The 21,135-nt window shown below is 47.5% G+C and overlaps 1 protein-coding gene across 2 annotated transcripts in view; it reads right to left on the bottom strand.

Moving 5' to 3' along the window:
* KNTC1 (kinetochore associated 1) overlaps positions 1 to 21,135 on the bottom strand; it is a 2,501,313-nt gene that overhangs the window by 1,693,862 nt on the left and 786,316 nt on the right. For both annotated transcript variants that reach the window (XM_069619627.1, XM_069619628.1), the window contains exon 28: positions 20,579 to 20,677. In XM_069619627.1, the coding sequence (XP_069475728.1) occupies positions 20,579 to 20,677 (99 nt within the window). The remainder of the gene's footprint in view (positions 1 to 20,578; positions 20,678 to 21,135) is intronic.

The raw sequence follows: 21,135 nt of genomic DNA, 5'->3' as shown, positions 1-21,135 counted from the left end.
TTGCCCTTCCACTGCCAACAGGCCACAAAATGTACATTACTGGTGACGTATTTATGTTTGAAATTGAGGCTGTTCACATGTTCTGCACTGCCGCCTCTCACTTCCAAACCCAGGTATCAGCTTCAACATGCCTATTCACTGGCATGATGTCAATGTGACCTCGCATCATGGCATCAGTGTGCTGGTCTTCGCTCTATTCCGACACCCTAGCATTGTTACGCATTGGGACACTTGTGTATTTTGATTTTGTGAGTTCAATGTAATGTCAGGTCACAACAAGTGTACATGGCTCTGGGACTGTAGTCATCAGGTTCCATCTCATACCGTTTGGCAGTTCAGGCATGGCTATGTGGCCTCTGTGTATTGCGTGAACTATGCACGTCAGGTGCTTGTGTGTGAAGCAGGTACTATGCACCATGCACTACGTGTTGTTGAGCCCTTGATCACACATCCATGGCTGCATTCATAGTTCCCTTCCCTTCCATTTACATGTGTATGTGCAAGGTTTTTGAGCCATCAGTGACATGGCAGGTTAATGTGTTGCATGTCAACATTGTGGTAGCTGTGTGAGTGGGCTATGCAATTTCCATGGGTCTTAATTTCCTTTTCTGTCCATGTGCAGGTGATGAAGTACTTGATGCGGAGGAGGGGGAGGTGGTACAGTATACTGAGCCGCTTCAAATCAACAGTGGAGGACGTGGTGGTAGCCCATGAAGATCCACTGGTGCTACAGTCCATCCTGACTCTAACTCAGTCGGAGTTCGCCTCTGAGGATTCCTTTGGGTCTGGTGGTGAACCAAATATGGCTTCCTCAACACTGTTGCAGGTGAGTGCATCAGCTGTGGGTGCTGTTGTGTCCCAAACGTCTGCAGGGGGTGAAGACACCTCAAAGGGCCAGTCAGTGTTGGTACGTCCGTCTGTGGTAGTTATAGATGCAGGGTCATGCTCCACAGTATTGGCTCCTGGTCCTGGGACAGCTGATCAAGGGAGGGATGCAGTCTATGTATGGTGTTGCTTGGCAACAGTGGGGGGCTACCTATGCGATGTTGGCTTAGGGCATGGAAAGGGTGGCCAATTCCATGATCCCTCCCACTCCCCCCCAGGAAGACAGGTGGAGCTCCAGCTGCAGGCATTGCGGTCCGCATGCCGCTCACAGGCTTCACATCGAGGCCAGCAACAAGAGCCTACGGGCAGAACTCAGGGCTCTGCGGGCATCCCTGGTTGCAGAGGGTCGAGCACACAGGAACACCCTGAGGGAAGAGTATAGGTCCCTCAGAACTACACTGGCTGCACTTGAGGCAGCCCGCAGTAGACATTCTGAACAGAAGATGCAACAGTTGACTCATACCATCACAGAGGAACTCCATGCATCCTGTGAGGTGTTGCATGGGGACCTCCGAACCATCATGTTGCAGATGCGAGCATATCAGTCCCACATGGCCAATGCCATGGAGGACCAGGTCAGGGCTTTGCGTGGTGATCCTCCCGTACCACTATCACATTCTAATGCTACACCAGAGGGTGGTGACAACAGCAACATCTCACCCAATCCATTATAGCCGTGCAGCCCATGAACCCATGGAGGGGTTTTGTTTTTTAATTCTCAACATCCACACATGTGGGTGTTGAGGCGCACCCTGCCCCTCCCATCCATTTTTTTTTGTACATTGGGATCCATCCTGTGATCATGTTTCATCTTCATGTATTGGCTTGCCTATCTGTATTATTGTTGGCCTTCGGTCTGTATGTGCTTCCATACCCACTTTAGTTATCAGGGCCACCCCAAAAAATGGAAGGGTGGCATGTGCAAGTTACGACATGTTGAGGCACTTGTGCAATTATGATTGGTCACTGTCAGACATATTCACTATTCAGGCCTGTGTATCTGGTATGCTGTACTGCCCAACTGGTGTCCCTGCGTACATTGATAGTTTGATGTGTGAGAGTGACTGGTTTATGAACTGGTTCGGTTGATTGTTGAGCACTTTGTGACAGTGGAGTTGAGTGATGGCCATTTGATTTACACTTTTGACATTGCATGCCATGGCAAGGTGTGGCGACCAGGTGACATGGAGTGTGGGATTGTTTTGGTGACATACCAGCATTTAGAGGTGTACTTTGCCATGGTGTTCGTGACATGTCACATCTTCCATGTGCTACTTTTGTGCACACCAGATTGAGTTGGTTTAAGTTCTAAGTGATGAATACAATGTAGCACTTCCAAGGACAGGTTCTCAGGGTGTTAAGGATGAGACAGATGATTGACCCTTTGTCATCGTCGATTGTCACCTGGAATGTGCCAGGGCTGTGTGCACGCCGCATGGTTTGGATTTTAGGTGAAAAATGGTGCCACAAGCGGGGTACGGGCAGCCTCGCCACGTGCCCTTTCCCCTCCCATGCGCAGCCGCCGTGCATGTGCATGGGGATGTGGGGCCACCACCATGTCCACCGCTACGCCACGCCATGCTGCAACGTTGTGCAGGACACATGCTGCCACAATAATCCTGCACACTACTGGTGGTGCATATAGTAGCTCAACACCAGAGTGGTCAAGTGGTGCCGTATTGGCGTTATCATGTAGGTGCTCAGAGGGTAGGCACGGTCCCCCTGTGGAGGTTGTCAGTGGTGTGGTTTTGTCTGTGTGAGTCATGCATGCATTTGCAGGGCCATTGGTACTCACCAATGAGCCACGTGTTGCCATGCCTCCCAGCTTCCAGGGCCCGGTGTAGGGTGACATTCTGAATATGAAACTGTCATGGGTGGACCCTGGATAGTTGGCATATACAGAGGTTATGATTCCTTTGGCATCACATAAAACCTGCACGTTGATGGAATGCCAGTGCTTGCAATTGCGATAGATGTGCTCTGTGGCCCTAGGTGGACGTAGGGCCACATGGGTGCAATCAATGGCATCAAGCACTTTCAGGAAGTGTGCCACCCTGTAAAAGTCCTGGACCACGGCCTCCCTTTCTGCATGTATATGTGCCTGCGGACTGAGGGGCGTGCAGTCATAATAGCCAACACCTGGTGTAGGCAGCGTGACTGCGTGGCCTGTGAAATGCCCCCGACAATGGCAGTTGTCCGCTGAAATGACTCAGTGGCCAAAAAATGCAGTACATTGAGCACCTTTACCAAGGCGCTCAGTGCTAGGGAGCGAAGGTGGGTGATGTGAGGTCATCTTCCCACTCCCTGACCACGTCCAATATGATATGAGGTGGGAACCTATACCTGCCGTAGACCTGGTCATCAGGCATCCAAAAAGGCTGGTCTAGGGTAAAAATGCATGCCCTGGCTAGCCTCCTCCTCCTGCGGTGTCCCTGGATCAGTGCTGTGAAAAATGGCACATTCATCGCAGCTGTATACGCACGTTTGTATTCGTGCAGTCTTTTTATGCATTGATTTTGCCAGCTTTCGCGTGGCAGACGTGCTTTTGTATTTGCGTGTCTTTTTCCGCATGCCGGTGAGCCCTGTTCAAATCCATGAATACGAGTTGTTTGAGCAAGTGTGGGTGTTGCAAGTATTTTACTGTGGTACTTCCCACATAAGACTCACATTTCTGCTTGTTGTTCCCCTTTCCACGTGTTCCGCCCCTTTTTAGGTGACAGTGCAAGACGGTACACCCTTTCACTAGGAGTCTCGCGCAAGGCGTTCGTGGTGTCACAGTGACGTGTTGGAGCCGCGCAGAATCCTTGCAAGTCTCCGGTAAGCCACGCACATTATGTTCCATGCTTCGACAAAAAGCCGCTTGCGTACGTTTTGCACGCATACGCCGCTTTTTTGGCGCAATTTTATTCTAAGAATCGGGCCCAAAGTCTCCTTCCACAAACACAAAGCCGTTTTTGGAGGACAATTAAGCTAATCCATTTGATAATACTGCTGTGAAGACAGTCATCCAATAATATAAACATGGTAACCAAGTCGATATTAGATCATAACACCAATGCTCACCTGGTGAAAATATGGTAGTTCAAAGGAACAAAAGCAAAACATAATTTTTCAGATAAATGGGGCTGGACGAGATGAAAAATTGCACCAGATTTACAAAACATACCAGAAAACTGCTGGGGTTGAGAAGTATGGTCAAACACTGACTATACAAACCAAATTAAAAGGTGGGTAACAGGAGGATTCGAAAAAGCGTAACCAAAATAAAGAATAAAACATTGGCCATGCCAACCATTTTAGCGTTTGTATAATTAAGCAATCTCCATTTTTTCAAGCAGTGCCAAAGTGGCACTACCTGGCTATAAAATGGCAACAGCTGGCATATGGGCATACTATAGCAGTGCCTGGAAGGAGAAATTACTTACCGGCAATGTTCTTTCTATGGATTCTTCTCCCGCAGATTCCTCAGACAGATATCCCTTCCAACGGCAGCTGCTCAGAAAACTTTTCAACAAGGGCCGACCCAGCCTTGGATCTATGTTGACTAGAAGAAGCAGTCGCCCCTCCCCCAGCTCCCCGAGCTCAGCTAGCGTGGAGGAAGATTGTGGAATCGGCTGAAAACAGTCACAACTCTAGGCGTAGGAGCTAGCTCATCTCCTCTTCTCGCAAGAGAAGGTCAGTCCATCAAGGAATGCAGGCACTTTCATAGCGGGGGTTGAATGGGAGGGTGATGAGGAATCTGCAGGAGAAGAATCCTTATAAAGCACTTCCCGGTTAAGTAATTTCTCATTCAATGGATTGCTTTCTCCCACAAATTTCTATTCACTCGACACATCCAAACAGTAATGTTTGGGGAAGATGTGCAAAGATGACCATGTCTCTCTAACCGACACGCGCCTCTGGAGTGCTGAAGAAACAGCCACACCCCTAGTGAAGGGAGCTCTGATACCGTGCAGAAGTGCTTTCCCTGCATGTTGATAGCACTCCGCTATACAAAGAGTAATCTACCTAGATATGGTCTGCTTAGAAAAAGCCAAACCCTTTCTTGACAGTGAAATATCTACAAACAGCTGATCAGCCCTCCTGAACTCTGCCGTTCTTATGACGTAGAAACAAAGCGTCCTCTGAGGGTACAACCTGTGAAACCTCTCCTCTTCCTCGGAAGGATGGGGAGGAGGGTAGAACACAGGCAAGTCTATGCCCTGTGAGATGTGGAATTCTGAAACGACCTTGGGCAAGACCCCTGGCCGCACCTTCAGAGATGGTTTTATGTGATATTTTCTCTTTTTGTCGGTTGCCTAGCAAAAAGGCAGATATTTTTTTGAGCCATCCACAAAAAGCAAAAATAGCACATCCCTTTGCCCCCACTCTCGCTGGTGGGATGTCTGAAATTGGAGTGTTTCACCCCCTAAAATCCCACCACAGCTGATGCCGCCTCCCTCCCCACCCAAGCATACCCCTACCCCAATAAATACACAAACACGCAAGACACACACGCATACACACACTAACTCTTAACCCGTCTCCCGCAACGGCTCTTCCTGGTCCTGGCGTACCCGTCAGCCCCTGCGCGCACTCGTGTGCGGCTGGGGCATAACAGTTTGATTTAGAAAGACTGCCTGTGTGGTCACAGAGTGGTCTTTCTAAATTGGTTATTTTACCATTCGAACAATAGAACATTTTCACGTAATACCTCAGCAATAACTTCTCCTTAAATAAGCGGAGGAATGGACGCTTGCATGGCAAAGCCTGCAGCTCGCTGACCCTTCTGGCAGAAAGGAATGCAAGTAGAAAGGCTGTCTTCAACGTGAGCCAACACACTGGGAAAAATGCATAGGCTCAAACAGAGCCACCATGAGGAAAGTGAGAACAAAATTCAGGTCCCAGTCTGGGACAACTAAAGGAACAGGCGGAAACCTATTCACAAGGCCTTTCAGGAATTGGGCCATAACCGCGATCGTATAGAAAGACCATTGATCTGGAGAACTTTTGAAAACATACAAAGCCACCAAGTATTCTTTGACTGTTGCAACCTGAAGGCCTTATGAGGCCAGTGACCAAAGGAACTACATCACTGCAGTGGTGGGGCAAGAGAAAGGGTCCATATCACGTTCCCTGCACCACGCCTTCAATCCTCTCCAACTGCACCCGTATAGCTATCTTGTTGGTCTGCATGCAGCCAGCAGCACCACAAGCACCACCTCTGAGAAATCCCACTCATCAGATCTCATGCTCTCAATAGCCATGCCATGTACATTGAAGGAGTCTGGATTCGAGTGCAACACCTGACCCTCCGACTGGGATAGGAGGTGCAGCCGACGAGGCAGCCGTAGAGGTGGGCAGATGCCAAGTCCAGGAGTTCCCAATACCACGTTGTCCATGCCCAGTCCGGGGCGAACAAGATCATGGTCACTTGGAATTTCCTCAACCACCTGAGAATCCACAGCTTGGCCGGGATCGGTGGGAAGGCATAGTGAAGGTCGCAGTACCACTCCACTAGGAATGCATCCCCCAGTGCGCTTCTCACCGGGAATTCCTTCGAGCAGCACTGTCTGTACTTCCTGTTAGGCCCCCGTGTTAAACCGTTTCACTGTTGGGGTACCCCCATACAGCGAAGATCTTGAGAACTTCCCGGCACACCTCCCTCTTCTGTGAGACTGTGTTCTGCCTTCTTAGGGCATCAGCCAGCCTGTTCAGTCCCCTCCAGATGGACCGCTGTGACTGAGATCTGGTTCAACTATATCGCCACCCAGCAGAGGGGAAGAAACAGTGCACTGCCTTGCTTGTTCAGGTAGTGCATGTCCACTGTATTGTCCATCATGATCAGGGTGTGTTTCCCCTTGAGAGATGGCATAGAGGCTTTCAGGGCTACCCTGTTTGCTCGCAGCTCCAGCCTTTTGATATGCCGCCGGCAGGTGGAAGCCAGCCCTGCAGCCAAAGGCCCAAAGCATAAGGGCCCCTGTTCCGAGCCTGTTGGAGCTGGGAGGGCTGAAGGACTGCCTCTTCCTCATACCTTCCTGGTGAGACCCCATCAACGTGATGTGCCATATCAGAACGTCTCGGACATACGTAGCTGTACTACTGTGGTAAGACACCCACATTTGTTTTTAACAGTGCACTCCTATCCCGCCTCAAGTCAGTATATAGTATCCAACCATAGAGACTTGCACTGCTATACTGCCTACCAGTGCTAGCCTGTTCCAGCCCAGCTAGGCTCTCCCCGTCAGCATCCTGACGATCGACCAGATCAGCAAACAAATCTGTCCCTATACCGCCGACATTGCTGCTCTCACTTAACCAGCTGCGAGGGCGCAACCGCTCCAGCCGCCCGCCCATTAACTGCTCCAGCGCCTACGTTTCTTTTTGTCATTTGTGTGCCGTCTGCTCTGTTTTTACGATGTCACACTTGTTACGCCGGTGCACCCTGGCACCACATCAGGAACACAGTTAAAATAAGCTACCATCCTGTATTTGAAATTTGTCTGTATTACCAACGTGCATGCCTATCGGAGCGCCGTTTGTACAAATGTATATGTATATGTTCCCTGCACGGAATTGCTGCCCAGCACCAGTTCTGCACATACCTTCTCAGTGAACTAATTATTTGTTGACCAGATCCCCGTGCAAAACTTCGCTCCAAAGACTCAAGTGCTTCCACATTGTACTTCTGAAAAATGTTTTACAGCTGCATGTATACCAAATCTGCATATCTACCAGGGCGCCATCAGTGCCGAGTTATATGTATATGCAAAATATGTAAAGTTCAGTTCTCAAAGCTCAATTGCTACTCCATTCTCTTTGACAGGACAGGACCGCTCTAGTTCCCCTTCCACTCTACGCACACCATGGCCATTTCAGGACTACCTAAATCGGTAGACCTCCCCCCCCACCTGGTTCCTGCCACCCTTTTGCAACACACAACATAGCCTTAACCCCACACACACTGTCACCGCCTCCACCACATCCAAAACATACTCTCTAGCCCACAGACTTGACAGGCTTCGGACCCGCACTCAAACCCTCTATTTCCACAAACGCCCCAGATCTACTTCCACCAGAAATACACGTCTCCGTCAGTGCGCCAGTCACACCACCAATCACACTCCTTTCCATTCCAATCTTAACCATTCACTTCTCAGCACAGTACCTCCGTAGACTACACTCAGGGCCCCAATTATCTCTTCAGCCACTCTGCTTGCCCCACACTCCATGGTCGCCAAAGATGAACCATGCCCCCTACAATGTGCACTCATCAATGCCAGATCTCTCCCAGCTCACGCAATGGAGATAAATGACCTCATCACTAACTTGGACTTAGATGTTTTGGCCATCACCAAAAGATGGCTCCATGAGGCCTCAGGACCAGCCATCTCTCTTGCTCTGCTGCCAGGGTATACCTTGCTCCGCAAAGACAGACCTATTGCCAAAGGTAGGGGTGTAGCCCTCATCATCAAAGAAAGCCTAACAGTTAGACAAACCTCATTATTTACATGTGAGAATGTGGACTCAATCTCAGTCAAGATCTCCATCTCTCCCAACACCACCATCGATATCCACCTTGCCTACCGGCCACCAGGCCCTCTAGCAGACTTCTATGACAACATAATCCATCTCCTGGGTAGTAACCTAAAAACCTCCACCAAAACCATCCTTCTAGGGGATTTCAATCTGGGTTTCAATGACCCAAAAGATAAAAACGTCAAAGCCTTGGCCAAAGGCCTACCTGAACCAGCTTCCAGCAAATAATTGAAAATCCTACCCACTATAAAGGGCACCCCCTAGACTGGGTTGCAGACCATAACTGTGGTGTTGACATTAGCTCTATTACTCCATCCCCCTGGACTGACCACCACCTTATGCACTTCATCATTCCCCACCAATAAAAAACCCAAAGCTACGCTGCCATCTGTCCCACCTGCTTTGGCCAGAAGCGCCGCTACCCAACTAAAGAAAGGATACTGCCCTTTCTAGAAAGCCCAGCCCTCCAGCTCCCACTCTTCGCAGACCCAGCTGTACAAGAAGCAAAACATTACAATTCCCGTTTCTCTGCCGAACTCAAGGAACTTCTCTCCCGCAAACGTTATGCCTGGAGCAACTGGCAAAAGAAACCACAGGCTCTCACACTTGACATCTATACAGCCATGGCTAAACAATACAAAAAAGCTATTATTCTAGCTAAGTCAGCATCATACAATGAAAGGATCTCCAATGCCACCTCTGAATCTAAGTTGCGGTTTGCCATATTGAAGGAACTGGCCACCCCGGTCACCAACACAGAAACGGTCATTAAAGAAGAGTCCTGGTGCACCAGTGTATAAAAAGCAATGATCAACAAAATTGAACTCCTGCAAAAGAAAATTAACGACCACCACAATGTCCGCTCTAAAGCACAGACAACTACCTGCCCTACACCCAACACAGCTTCTGCTGTTAAAACGCTTTTCTCCTTCAGGGAAGTAACGGAATCGGAGGTTCTTGACATCATCTGGAAAATCAAACCCTCAAATTGCAAAGGCGATACATGTCCACCCACCTTGTTAGGGATAATTCTCCTTCTAGGGCTAATTTCCCTCACCTAGTGAGTCCCCCAGCAGCTTTGCTGGATTTCTGGAGTTTATTTTTTCACTTGGTAAGCGTGTACCCCTTTTTGTCCACTCTTACATGCGTTTTGCCATGTGTGTTTCCACTATTTGTGTGATCTTGGGCTCTGGAGCACACCACTCCAGGAGCCCCCCTTTTGTTGTGTGTTACACAGCACCTTCAGTGCAGTAACACAGGGTTGTCTTCGAGACTTCCCCCTGACTCCATTTCTCTGGGGCTGACTACTGTACCCCTGAGAAAAGTAAAGTTGCCGTTAACTTTACATAGTCCCTTGAACCACAGACCCAGTACACCCCATCTCAGACCCAGTACACCCAATCTTACATGGACTATGGAAAGAGTTAATCCTTAGCCCTTTTAATCTGTACCTCCTAGAGCATTGTTTCGCTCTTTTAACATTTAGAGTAGGCTGGTGGCAGTGGTATCTAACCTAACTTTTCTACTGCGATTATACTATATAAACGTGGTAGTGCTTTTGGCTAGTTTAGCAGCCTCAAGCATAAACCTGCTTGACCAAATTGTCTTTCTTTTGGCTCCGGTCAGGTTTATTCGCCATTTCTTTTTGTTAAAGTCCTTCTTGTGTTTTACTTTGCGCTGCAAACCAGATTTGCCTTCTTTGTTCACTGTCTTTTGGCGGGCTTTTGCAGAGAAGCCATCCTCTTTGCGCCTGGGTGTCTAGGTGGACTGAATGTGAGGGAAAGGTGTAGTCACCCCCTGCACAGGGTAGCCTAGGAAACCCAAGTCGCACTTTGGCATGATTGGCTGAGGTGGTTGTCCGAGCCGGACAACCCCCCTGCTGTGTGATTGACAGCCAGGCTGTGTGAATGGGGGTTTGGCGCATAAAAGGCAGGTCTCTTGGGCTAGAAGTCAGAGTCGCCACTGGAACTACAAGGAATCGAAGAGAAGCGGAGAGAAGAACAAGTTACTGCAACTACCCCGTCCCGATGAAGCTCTGCTGCAGTCCTGAGCTATCTACCCTTCAACGACCAGAGAAGATCCAGTCCGGAGTATTCTTCCCTTGAGCTTGGTGGGGATAACCAGCTCATCTTCCACAGCCAGAGGATCCTCTTCTTCGTCAAAATCGCTGCACACTGCTGTAGTGGTCCGGATAGCAATCTGAAGAGCCTCTCCTGTTTTTAAGGAGCACACCTTTCATTCATCACTGCTGCTGCCAGCTTCATCCCTGTGTGGTGCAGACCCCTCCAGACGTCCTCCTTCATGCCGAAGCTACAGGAACCGTGGGTCTGCAGGAAACTACCAGGAACAACTGCCGGGACATCAGCTCTTCCCTTGAATAAGGTACTGTGTTCTGCTTGAAGAACTAGGGTGAATCCTTTTTTCTTCACCTCCAAGGCTTGCCCTGGTCTTCCCTCCTTCTTATAACCTTTGCTTCCCCGTTCGAACAATATCTAAGTACTCCTGGCTATGTTGAATCTTGAACTGTCTGACTGTGTGATGCTCGGCAACAGGGACCCGGTTCCAATTGACACTGGCTCCGGCCCATTGACTTTTTGTATTTCTGTCAGCGAGAGTTCTCCGATTCTGTCTGCCTTGACAAAAGTATTGTGTGTGATTTTTGACCCCAACTCTCTCAGCTTAGCCAAGGTGCTAAGTGTGCTTTTGCCCCGGTAACATTTCTTGCCGCAGATACGCGTTTCTTAAATACGACCGAACTGTCAAAAATTGATTGCAAATGTATTCACAGTAACTCCTTTGTTTCATAACAACGGTCTGCCTAATCACAAGGTACTTACCTTGAGCTATTCTGTGCTAAGAGAATTGGTTGGTTGTAGTATATTTTTCGTGTGGTATAGAATTTTTAGAAGTGCTGTGTTTTACTGATGGTTTAAAAATAAATGTACTTATATTTTTTTACCTGAAAACCTTGACTCAGTGTTTGCTTGAGTCACAGTAATTGTGGTCCTTTGTGTTATCTCTGCTACTGCTCATATACTCGAGATAGGCCTGGCTGCTCCGCTACTGCTACCACTCTGACATAGTCCAGGCTTGTACCAAAGGTGAACTTGTATTACCACTTAGTCTTAATTGTGTGTATTGGTCCCTAAGGGCACTGCACAGGATTCTGCCTAACACATCTTAGTCAAAGACTGCGTAGATTCCTTTCTTGACATCCTTCATTAACGCATCATCCAAGACTAACACAGTCCCCTCATGCCTCAAAGAAGCCTGGGTTCGCCCTCTCTTAAAAAAGCCCAGCTTAGACCGTGAATCTCCCAACAACTATAAAGCTATCACGACGGTCCCTTTCCTTCTAAAAATTTGAGACAAGGTTGCCCACACCCAAATTCAACAATTTCTGTAGGTAAACAACAACCTAGGCATGCAGCAATCAGGCTTCCGCCCAGGTCACGGCACAGAGTCTGCCCTATTGGATATCAAGATCCAATTAAGCGATTTAGTGGACAAAGGAAAACCGGCACTTCTCCTCCTACTGGATCCGTCGGCTACCTTTGATCTTGTGGACCATAATAACCTTTGTAAACACCTCACTAATGCTGCTCAATTCTCCACCGAAGCCACAGTCTGGATCTCCTCCAAGCAGGGCAGCACCTACCACATGCTTTGTGGTGTCGTGCAAGGCTCATGCACAGCCCCCTACGCTGTACAATATATTCACCCTTCCCCTCTTCAAGGACTTGGATGAGCGTGGCATAGCTTACACAAACTATGCCGACGGCACCCAAGTCCTACTCCCCCCTCACCAGCTCCAATGAACAGGACTCTGTGGCCCTTGATGACATCTACGCAGCCATTCAGAAATGGATGTCGGCAAATGGACTATGTCTCAACGGGGACAAAACAGAGATCCTCATTGTAAGAATTGCTTAGCAAACTGCACCCGCAATACCAGACTTTCATAATTGACAACACACCTATTAAGGTATCCCCAGCAGTCAAAACCCTTGGTGTCTTCATTGACTCAACCCTATCCATGACAGGCCATGTGAGTGCCATTGCTTCCTCCTCAGCGTTCTCCACCAAAATCATTAATGGCGTGAAACCCTACCTATCTAAGACCTACCGTCTAGCAATAGCCAGAGCCACAGTGGGAGCGAAACTGGATTACTGTAATGCCCTACTCCTTGGCATCTCCAACAAAAACCTCCACAGACCACTGGTTACCCAAAACAATGCTCTCAGGGCTGCCCTTAGCATTCTAAAAAGGGAACATCTTGCACAAGCAAGGAGGGATGCACATTGGCTACCAGTTAAGGAACGTATTCTATTCAAAATTATGGCTATCACACATAAATGCATCTCACGCACTGCACCTCCCTACCTAAAAGCAAAGATCACTCCTCTCTCCTCCTCCAGACCCATACGCTCACACCACGCAAACATGATGTTTGTCCCCTCATTCAAAAGATCTAAAGCTGGGGGGACAGCTTCCAACATCTTGCTCCCAAACACTGGAACGCCTTATCCACAGAGCTTAAAAATGAAGCGTCCTACACAATCTTACGGAAAGCTCTTAAAACTAAATTGTTTAACTAACCTGCACTATTCTGTTCCAATGTAACCAAGGAACACACTGTAAACCCGTTATCTAAAAGAAAAACGTACCTATATTGTGTTTTGTACCCTACTCAATTGTAAGCAATGTTATCTCACTGTAACTAAGCAAGTTCTCTGCAACAGCGCCACGATGCCTAAGGGCCGATTGTGCTCTTTACAAATGGAAATAAATTTTAAAAAAAATAATAATTGCCACCGGCTCTCCATTGTGGACCAAAGGCCATTGACCTGCAGATCGTCGCAGTGAGTCCCCCAACCTTTCACGGACGCATCTGTGACCATCCTGACCTGGGGCCACAGAGGCCAGAAAGATTAACCTGCCATATTGACTCTTCTGGCCCACCAAGTGAGATCATTGGCCACGGATGCTGTCCCAAAGTGAGATTGCTGGCCACCGACCGGGACACCTTAAGAACATCCTTCAGGGTACCGAAATACTGGGACCACTGACCCCTGAACAGCTACTGTAGAGATCACATGCGCAACCTGGCATCTGGCACTATAAAATTGCAAGAAGCTATGAGGCTCTGGAAAAGTATGACCATCTGTTGTACATACACTGGTGACTCTCCCCTCAGGGTGGGGGGGGGTGGCGGGTGGGAGCCCTCCTTCCCTGAGTGTCCAAGGCTGCTATGATGAACTGGAGCCTTTGGGTTGGTGTGTGTGATTTATGAAGGTTTAGGAAGAAGCCCAGCATGTCCATCAGTGAACGGGTGTCTTCGTGGTGAGATGAGACCTGCTAGGACGACTTTCATCAGATCAACCAGTCGTCCAGGTATGTAAAGACATGAACGCCGGATCTCAAGAGATGCACAGCCACTACTGCCATGAGCTTGGTGAAGATCCGCAGAGGTCAACCAAAAGGAAAGCACCTTAAATTGGTAGTGCCTGTCCACTATGAGGAATCAGAGGTATCTTCTGTTCCACTGATGGGTGGGCACGTAGAAATATGCATTCTGCAGATCAAATGACACCAGCCAATCCTACGACTGCAGAGCGTGGAGCATTTCTTGCAGCATCACCATTTTGACCTTGTCCTTCCCTCAGAAACACGTTCAAGGCCCTGCGGTCCAAAATGGCACACAGTCCTTCTCCTTTCTTGGGTACCAGGAAATATCAGTCCGGCCCTTTTTGTCCGAGAGGCATCTCTTCCACAGCACAGCACCCTTCAGCAACAGGGCTTCATGGAGGGCCTGTTAGGCTTGTACGAGAGCGGAAGTGATCTGACTGGTGGTCTTTGCAAGAAGGGTAAACCGTGCCCCCCATTGGACGATCTGAAAAGCCCAGGCGTCCCGCCATAGTTGCACATGCTCTCCAATCCTCCCTCCAACTGGGGAAACATGGGGAGGAGAACTTAAAATGGCTTTAGAACAGTGCCGCCGCTGCCGCTATGGTTGTCTTCTCATCCCTAGGAAACACATCTGCCCTTGGCTAGGTTGTGGGGGGGAATGTGCCTTTCTCCCAAATGGGACAAACCACTGAAAGCCTCTACCTTTGGAGGGTAAGACAAAAGATGGTTTAGGCGGTTGTTGGACAGCCAGGCTCAGCAACTTTGCAGCCAACTTTGAGCCATTGAATTATTCTATCCTGGGGCCAAACAGATGCTCGCCATCAAAGGCAAAGTCAAGCAACTTTGAACGTTAGGGGAAAAACCCTGAAAAGTGCAGGAAAGCTTTCCTGCACATTACAGTTGCCACACCATAGCCCTGCCCAAACAACTGCAACATCCAGACCCGATTGCAGGCTTTGACAGGTTCCCTTGTTGCCGTCATCTACCAAACGCAGAACAGCATCCGGCATTTCCCCTTCTGAGATGTGTTCTGCTGCCTTCTGTATTGTTCTCCCCAGGCTATGCATACATTTGGCAAAAGCTCACGAAGCGTTCACAGCCTTGAGAGCCAAACTATTATTTTGTTGTTTTTATAGCACGCAAAACCCTGATGTATCTAGGCACTTACAATTCAGAGATTAGTTTCAGTGCTTCGGGTTATAGAAAAGGAAGCGTAAGAGGTGAATTGCAACAACATGGAACATACAAAAGTAATACATCATACGCAAAGTGCAGAAGAGAAATACATGTTGATCACAGTCATTGAACCTGACCCCATACACAGATACGAAAGTCAAATCAGAAGGCAAATACATGGTGCCTACCCCACGCTGCAGGGTGGCAGCAGCACACAGATGCGAAAGTGAAATCAGGAGGCAAATACATTGTGCCTACCCCATGTTGCAGGGTGGCAGCGGCACACAGATGCGAAAGTGAAATCAGGAGGCAAATTCATGGTGCCTACCCAATGTTGCAGGCGGCAGCAGCACACAGATGCGAAAGTCAAATCAGGTGGCCCATACCACTGAATTAAAAAACCTTCTTGGCCAAGGAGATATATTTTTTCGACTTCCTATCAGTCAGCAAGTTGAGGGTTAACAGCCTCCTATTAACCTTGGATGCCTGGACCACTAAACCCTCAGGCATAGCCTGAGTCCACAAGTAGAGGAGGGGGAGGGGTGGGGGAGTGAATCTGCACTTGCAAGTTTATTTTTGTGTCACTTTCGTATACGTCATCACTGGGGAAGATACGATCGGGCCATTCACCTTTGGTAGCATAACTGCAGGGATTTAGGAGGTGACTTGCCCAGGAAGGGGGTAATGGAGATAGGGCGGTAGTTAGCCGGACAGAAAGGGTCTGCAGAAGGCTTTTAAAGGAGAGGGTGCACAAGGGAGTGCTTGAGGAGTGACAGTTAAGGATCCAGTGGCAAATGAGTGATAGCAGAAATCAGTCAAGGCTGGAGCAAGGAAGACTATGTAATGCTTGATAGTTGTTGAGGAGCAGGGGAGCACCTGTTTAGATGAGACCTTAATAGAGCGGACTTGTCTAGAAAGGTCATCCGGTGATATGGGAAAGTAGGAGGGAAGGGGGGGGATGGGCAACAAGGGAGGCCCGATAGTGGGTGAGGGAGAAGGGTGTGGTGTAAAGGGAGAGAGGACAGGATGTCCTGAGTTTTAGTAATGAAGTGAGAGGCCAAAGACGTGCAGAGGGCCAAGGAAGGCAGAGGGGAAATGGAGACTGCAGTAGGGTTGGGGAGTTCCTTGCAGATTTTGAAAAGTTCAGCTGTGGTGTTAGTGGCCCCAGAGATCCAGGCCTGGATAAAAGCCCTCTTCTTCGTGCAGATGGAAAGCCTGTATTGCCTTTGGAGCAGGCCAGTTTGTCAGAGGATGTATTCGAAGACTGCCACTTCCACTTAGCTGCTCTGCACTTGTGTTTCAGAGAGGCCAGGTTTCAATCAAACCAGGAGTTGCGCTTGGGGGCAGGTTTCATGCAGATCCTCATGACAGGGACAAGGATGTCCAGAGTGTTGGAGATGGAGAGTTAAATGTTAGTAATGGCTATGTCAGAGTGAGTCAGTGGCAGGAATGAGTGAGGTTAGAAATGCCGAGGAGGAATTGGCGATAGCGACCCTCGATGCAATCAAGGCTTTCGCCTTCCTAGAATGGCAATGGTTCTTTAGAGTGCTAAGATCTTTGGGGTTAGGTGATAACGTCTGACAGTGGCTACAATTATTGAAAAATAAACCAATAGCCAGGGTAAAAATGAATGACTGGTTCTCTTCCAAGGGACATTAGGAAAAGGGATGACACAAGGGTGTCTGGTATCTCCCATATAATTCTCAATGACGCTGGAACCATTAGCAAGATATTTTCGGGGAAACATGAGAGGCAGGCATATTGGTGGAAAAAGTAAGGGGCATTGTCTCCCTATACATGGATGACTTATTATATGTGTGCAACCCATTGGAAAATATGTCAATAGTTTTGGAGATACTGAGTAATTTTCGTACATTATCATGTGTTTGTATTAATGAAAACTCAATACTATTTCCTTTAGGTGGTGTCCGCCAGCAGGATATTTCCACCCTCTCGGATTGGGGGTTCTTTTAGGAAGGGGAAAGCATACAGGTGCCTAGGTATTCCGAATTTTCATGACATTGAAGAAACATTTGTATACAATGCAAGCAGGGTGTTGTCAGGAATTGGGGACGCAGTTCAATTTTGGATAACATTACCTCTGTCATTAATCAGAAGGTTGGCACTATGTTAGATGGTTATTCTCCTGGATTGTTATATCTTTTTGCTAATATCTCATGCCTTAACAAGAACATTTTCTTTAAAATGCTTGATGAAAAAATTGGAGAGCGGTTATTGAATACGGGTAGGCGAAGAATAGCTCTGGCTACATTGAGACGCCCATACTTCGATGGGGGCCTTAATTTACCTGATTATGAGCCATATTTCATTGCTGCTCAATTATAAGCGGTACTGGTCTGGAACGACATACGGGGGAAATGTTAACTAGATTGCTAGGAGGCATCAAAAGTACCGACAAGCAATTGATCTGCTATGGAGTGGTAGGTGGGAAAGGTGCCACCAATGTGCTTGAGGTGGTGAGGGTGGTTTGGAAGAATCTATTAGCTCAACTACATGTGAAGGGGTTATATATTGTAAGGATTTACCATGGGGTCTGGGAACGTAAATTCAATCAGCCGTGAGAGCGGTGGTCTCGCCACACTTGGTGGAAAGAATTGCACAACATTAGGGAATCTATTTGAGGATGGAAATTTGATATCCTTCGAACAATAGAGCAGTTTGTATGGAATTATCGAAAGGACACTTCCTAACTCATGCAAAAGTGGTAAAAAGATTGGACGTCATGTTGGGAAAGTATTCCACAGGAGCCAAGCATTAGTTGGGTGATGCAGACATTCGTGTCACAGCAAAAAGTTAGCGGAAGGATCTCAAGGATATATTAAGCAATAAGAGGCAAATACCCTCAGAAGTCTCTAGTGATTATGGAAAAATGAGAGCAGGATATGGGTTCCCCTACTTCGGAAAAGGAATGGGTCAAACTGTGGGAACAGGTCAAAAAGGTATCTAGAAACGCAAAGTTTCAACATATTCAATATCCTACATAGGGTATATAGTTCCGGGCAAAACGACATGCTATAAATAGTGCATTAAGCCAGAATTGCCCACAATGTGGGATTGGACCGACTGGGATTTGGCATATGTTATGGGATAGCTCCACTATTACAACTTATTGGCATGAAGAGATCCCTCTAATTTATAGATTATTACATTCCAGCTATGAATGAGTCCTAAAAGTATGCTTGTGGGGTATTATTCCAGGAAAGAAGAGAGACAAAACTAGACGACTAATGGCATAATTTATGTTAATATTAGCAAAATGACGGGTAGCAATTTGTTGGAAGAATCCTCAGGATCTATCTTTGAAACAATGGATATAAGATATTCACAGGTGGGCCTTTGCGGATTTGGAGATCTTAAAAAAACAAAACTCAGGACCCTGACTCGGAAGAAGGTGTGGAAGTGGATTGGGATCAGATGTTAAACGAGCTAAATCCTTCCAAAGATCTGAAACCTCCCTGAATTGGGAACAGAATTATATGGAATTACATAGTGTTGATGGGCAGGGAATGTGAATAAGGGGTGGACAATGTTGGGAGATGGGTGGTATGTCTAGTACTTGGTATGAGGGATCTCTGAACAGTGGTGATGGATGTGTTTCCATGTTAAGCGTATTTCAGAACCTGTAACTGATGCTACTAAGACATAATTTGTTTGTGCACTGAATGTTTGAATAAAAAAAGGTTTTAAAAAATAAACTCTGAATCTACCGTAGTGGCGGGACAGGGTCTTTACAACACAGGCAATAGGGTCTTCAATTGCTGCAGCGAGTGGCATTGCCCTGAGTAGGTGGGCCCCCATCAAGGATATCTGGGAGCTCGTAGGCTGGTAGCGGCTTCACCGGAACACACAAGCCTAGGGCATCCACCCCCTTCTCCTATATTGAGCATTTGCATGGCCATGCTGTGTCTCCAGGTCAGGGGAAGCATCTAAACCGCTGGTTTTGTGGAGACCTTCCGCCAAGTTGATGGGGTCAGAGAAAAAATAGTTACTGCATGACAGTCCTGGAGCTGGCTAAAATTCACCAGCCTGATCCCCACCACAATTTAGGTCAGTTTCGAAAAACGATGTTCGGGACTCCGGGACAAAGAAATAATCAAACATTGGCATCTAAATAGTCAGTGCCAACTGCAGCTTTGAAGGCATCAGTGGTTGGTGTTGGTCCCGAGGGTGCCAAACTCAACGTGGTCTCAGATGCCAGGACTGGGTGTAACTCGGACCCGTCTTGACCTGCTGCTTCAAGGGTTGGACCGTACCCGCAATGGTCACCATCATCTGGACGATCTGCTTCTTAAAGGCTTCCCATTCGGCCCTCAACGCACTTGAGCCGGTTTGGGAACTACCTCGCTCCTCGGAAGAATCAGAGTCATGCCGGTGTCGATGATGATTTTGCCATTTGTGAGAAGAGGAAGACAAGTGGCTTCTGAAGAGTGACCTCTTCTCGGCCTTCTTGTGGCGCCTGCCCTTTTTCTCCGGAGTTGAGTCATCAGTCTCCCGTTTGGATATCGAATAGTCAACCGGACAAGTGACTTAGACAGAAGGCATCCGACTTTCAGCTTTGCTGCCCGCTCCCGTAATTACTTTGGGTGAATCTTCTGGCATGCCCCAACATGATGTTTAGTGATGTGATCGGTTGCAAGGCACCACACACAAGATACCGTGCAGGTCGGTCAGAAACATTATGGAGTTGCACTCAGTGCACCTCTTAAAACCCAATTGTTTGGGAGTGGACAGGTTAGCAACACTTAATAATTTCAACAATTCACAAGTCGTTCCTGAGGCAGCGTGTGGAAAAAAGGAACATAGGTACAGGGGTGTAGTGACGTGGTATATGTACAGCGAATGACGTCCCGTCCGGAGTCGATGACCGACGCATCGAGTCAAAATGGATGCATGGCCGGGCCTTTCTTTCAAGCAGCTGATGTTGGAAAGGATATCTACCGGACGAGGAATCTGCGGGAGAAAGCAATCCATTGAAAGTACCTATTTAATGTCCCAACAATTGTTGGCTTTGCCAATGCTTGTTTTAACAGGAGTTCAGTATAAATAACAGATGCAGAGACAGACAGTGCATTACAATCAAGAGGCTGAAGGCGCACTTGGTTACGACAGATTTATTACTTCAGAAGGTGGTTTAGATTATTTATAGCTGAAATTAAGTAATTATGTCCCAGAACGCTACTCAGAAAGCACAGAGCTAGCTCAAGGAGATCCTGGAGGATGTATTTTGAGCAAGGAGGAGCAAGGGACAGTCGGTGGGTAAAAATAAAAAAATAAAAACCACACATAGGCTGTGTGTCCCTGCTTAAATCTCTTCTCTCGCTTAATTCCTGCGTCATCCCTTGTTTCAAGGAAGATTCTTGTGAAAGACCTACTGAAATGAACATAGCAGCCTCACTTCGCTTAATACTGGACTCCCCACTCTTAATAGCCATGATTAACAGCACTTACAAAGAGCAATCTAGCTATTTGCACTGCAAAGATCTCTCACAGTACTACTGCGGTTACATTTTCTTACAGTATCACCTCAAGACCAGTCAGTAATTCCAAAGTTAATATACTAATACTCACATCGGTATCGGACATGCATCCAAGTACTGCCAATGCCTTTGCCTCCCAGGCGGTTTCAAACAACGAAGTAGATCTAGATCTATACCTCTCCAGCAAATCCTAAAAAGAAAAAGAAAAACAAGTTTGCTGTGATATACTAGCCATTCCTATATCAACCCAACACACCAACAGATGTTTAAAAAGTCGCAATACAATTTCATCCCAATCAATTTACGAATTTGAAAAAGGTGCCAAAGGAGACAATATTAGGAAATTGCAACAGAGGATTAGTGGCAGCCTGCCAAACATGCCACATTTAAGACACTTGTGATTTTATCTTTGTTAAAACACATTTTCGCCCCTTGATCGGCAGACAAATCTATTTCAGAACCCCAGATTTCAGCAACCCTGCAAGTGAGGCACATATTTTGCTGTTTGGGACACCAAGATCTGGAACAACCGTGGAGAGCATCTTATTTATTTATCTATTTATACTACGCTGGTAGCCCTCAGGTATCAGGGTGTAAACAAAAAAACAATACCATAGAACACGGAGACGGGACAATTTATCTTGAGGG

Source organism: Ambystoma mexicanum, chromosome 10 (assembly GCF_040938575.1).
Source record: "Ambystoma mexicanum isolate Mex_15411 chromosome 10, UKY_AmexF1_1, whole genome shotgun sequence".
NCBI lineage: Eukaryota > Metazoa > Chordata > Amphibia > Caudata > Ambystomatidae > Ambystoma > Ambystoma mexicanum.
The sequence above is the reverse complement of the archived record's forward strand: the minus strand, read 5'-3'. Positions and strand labels throughout refer to the sequence as shown.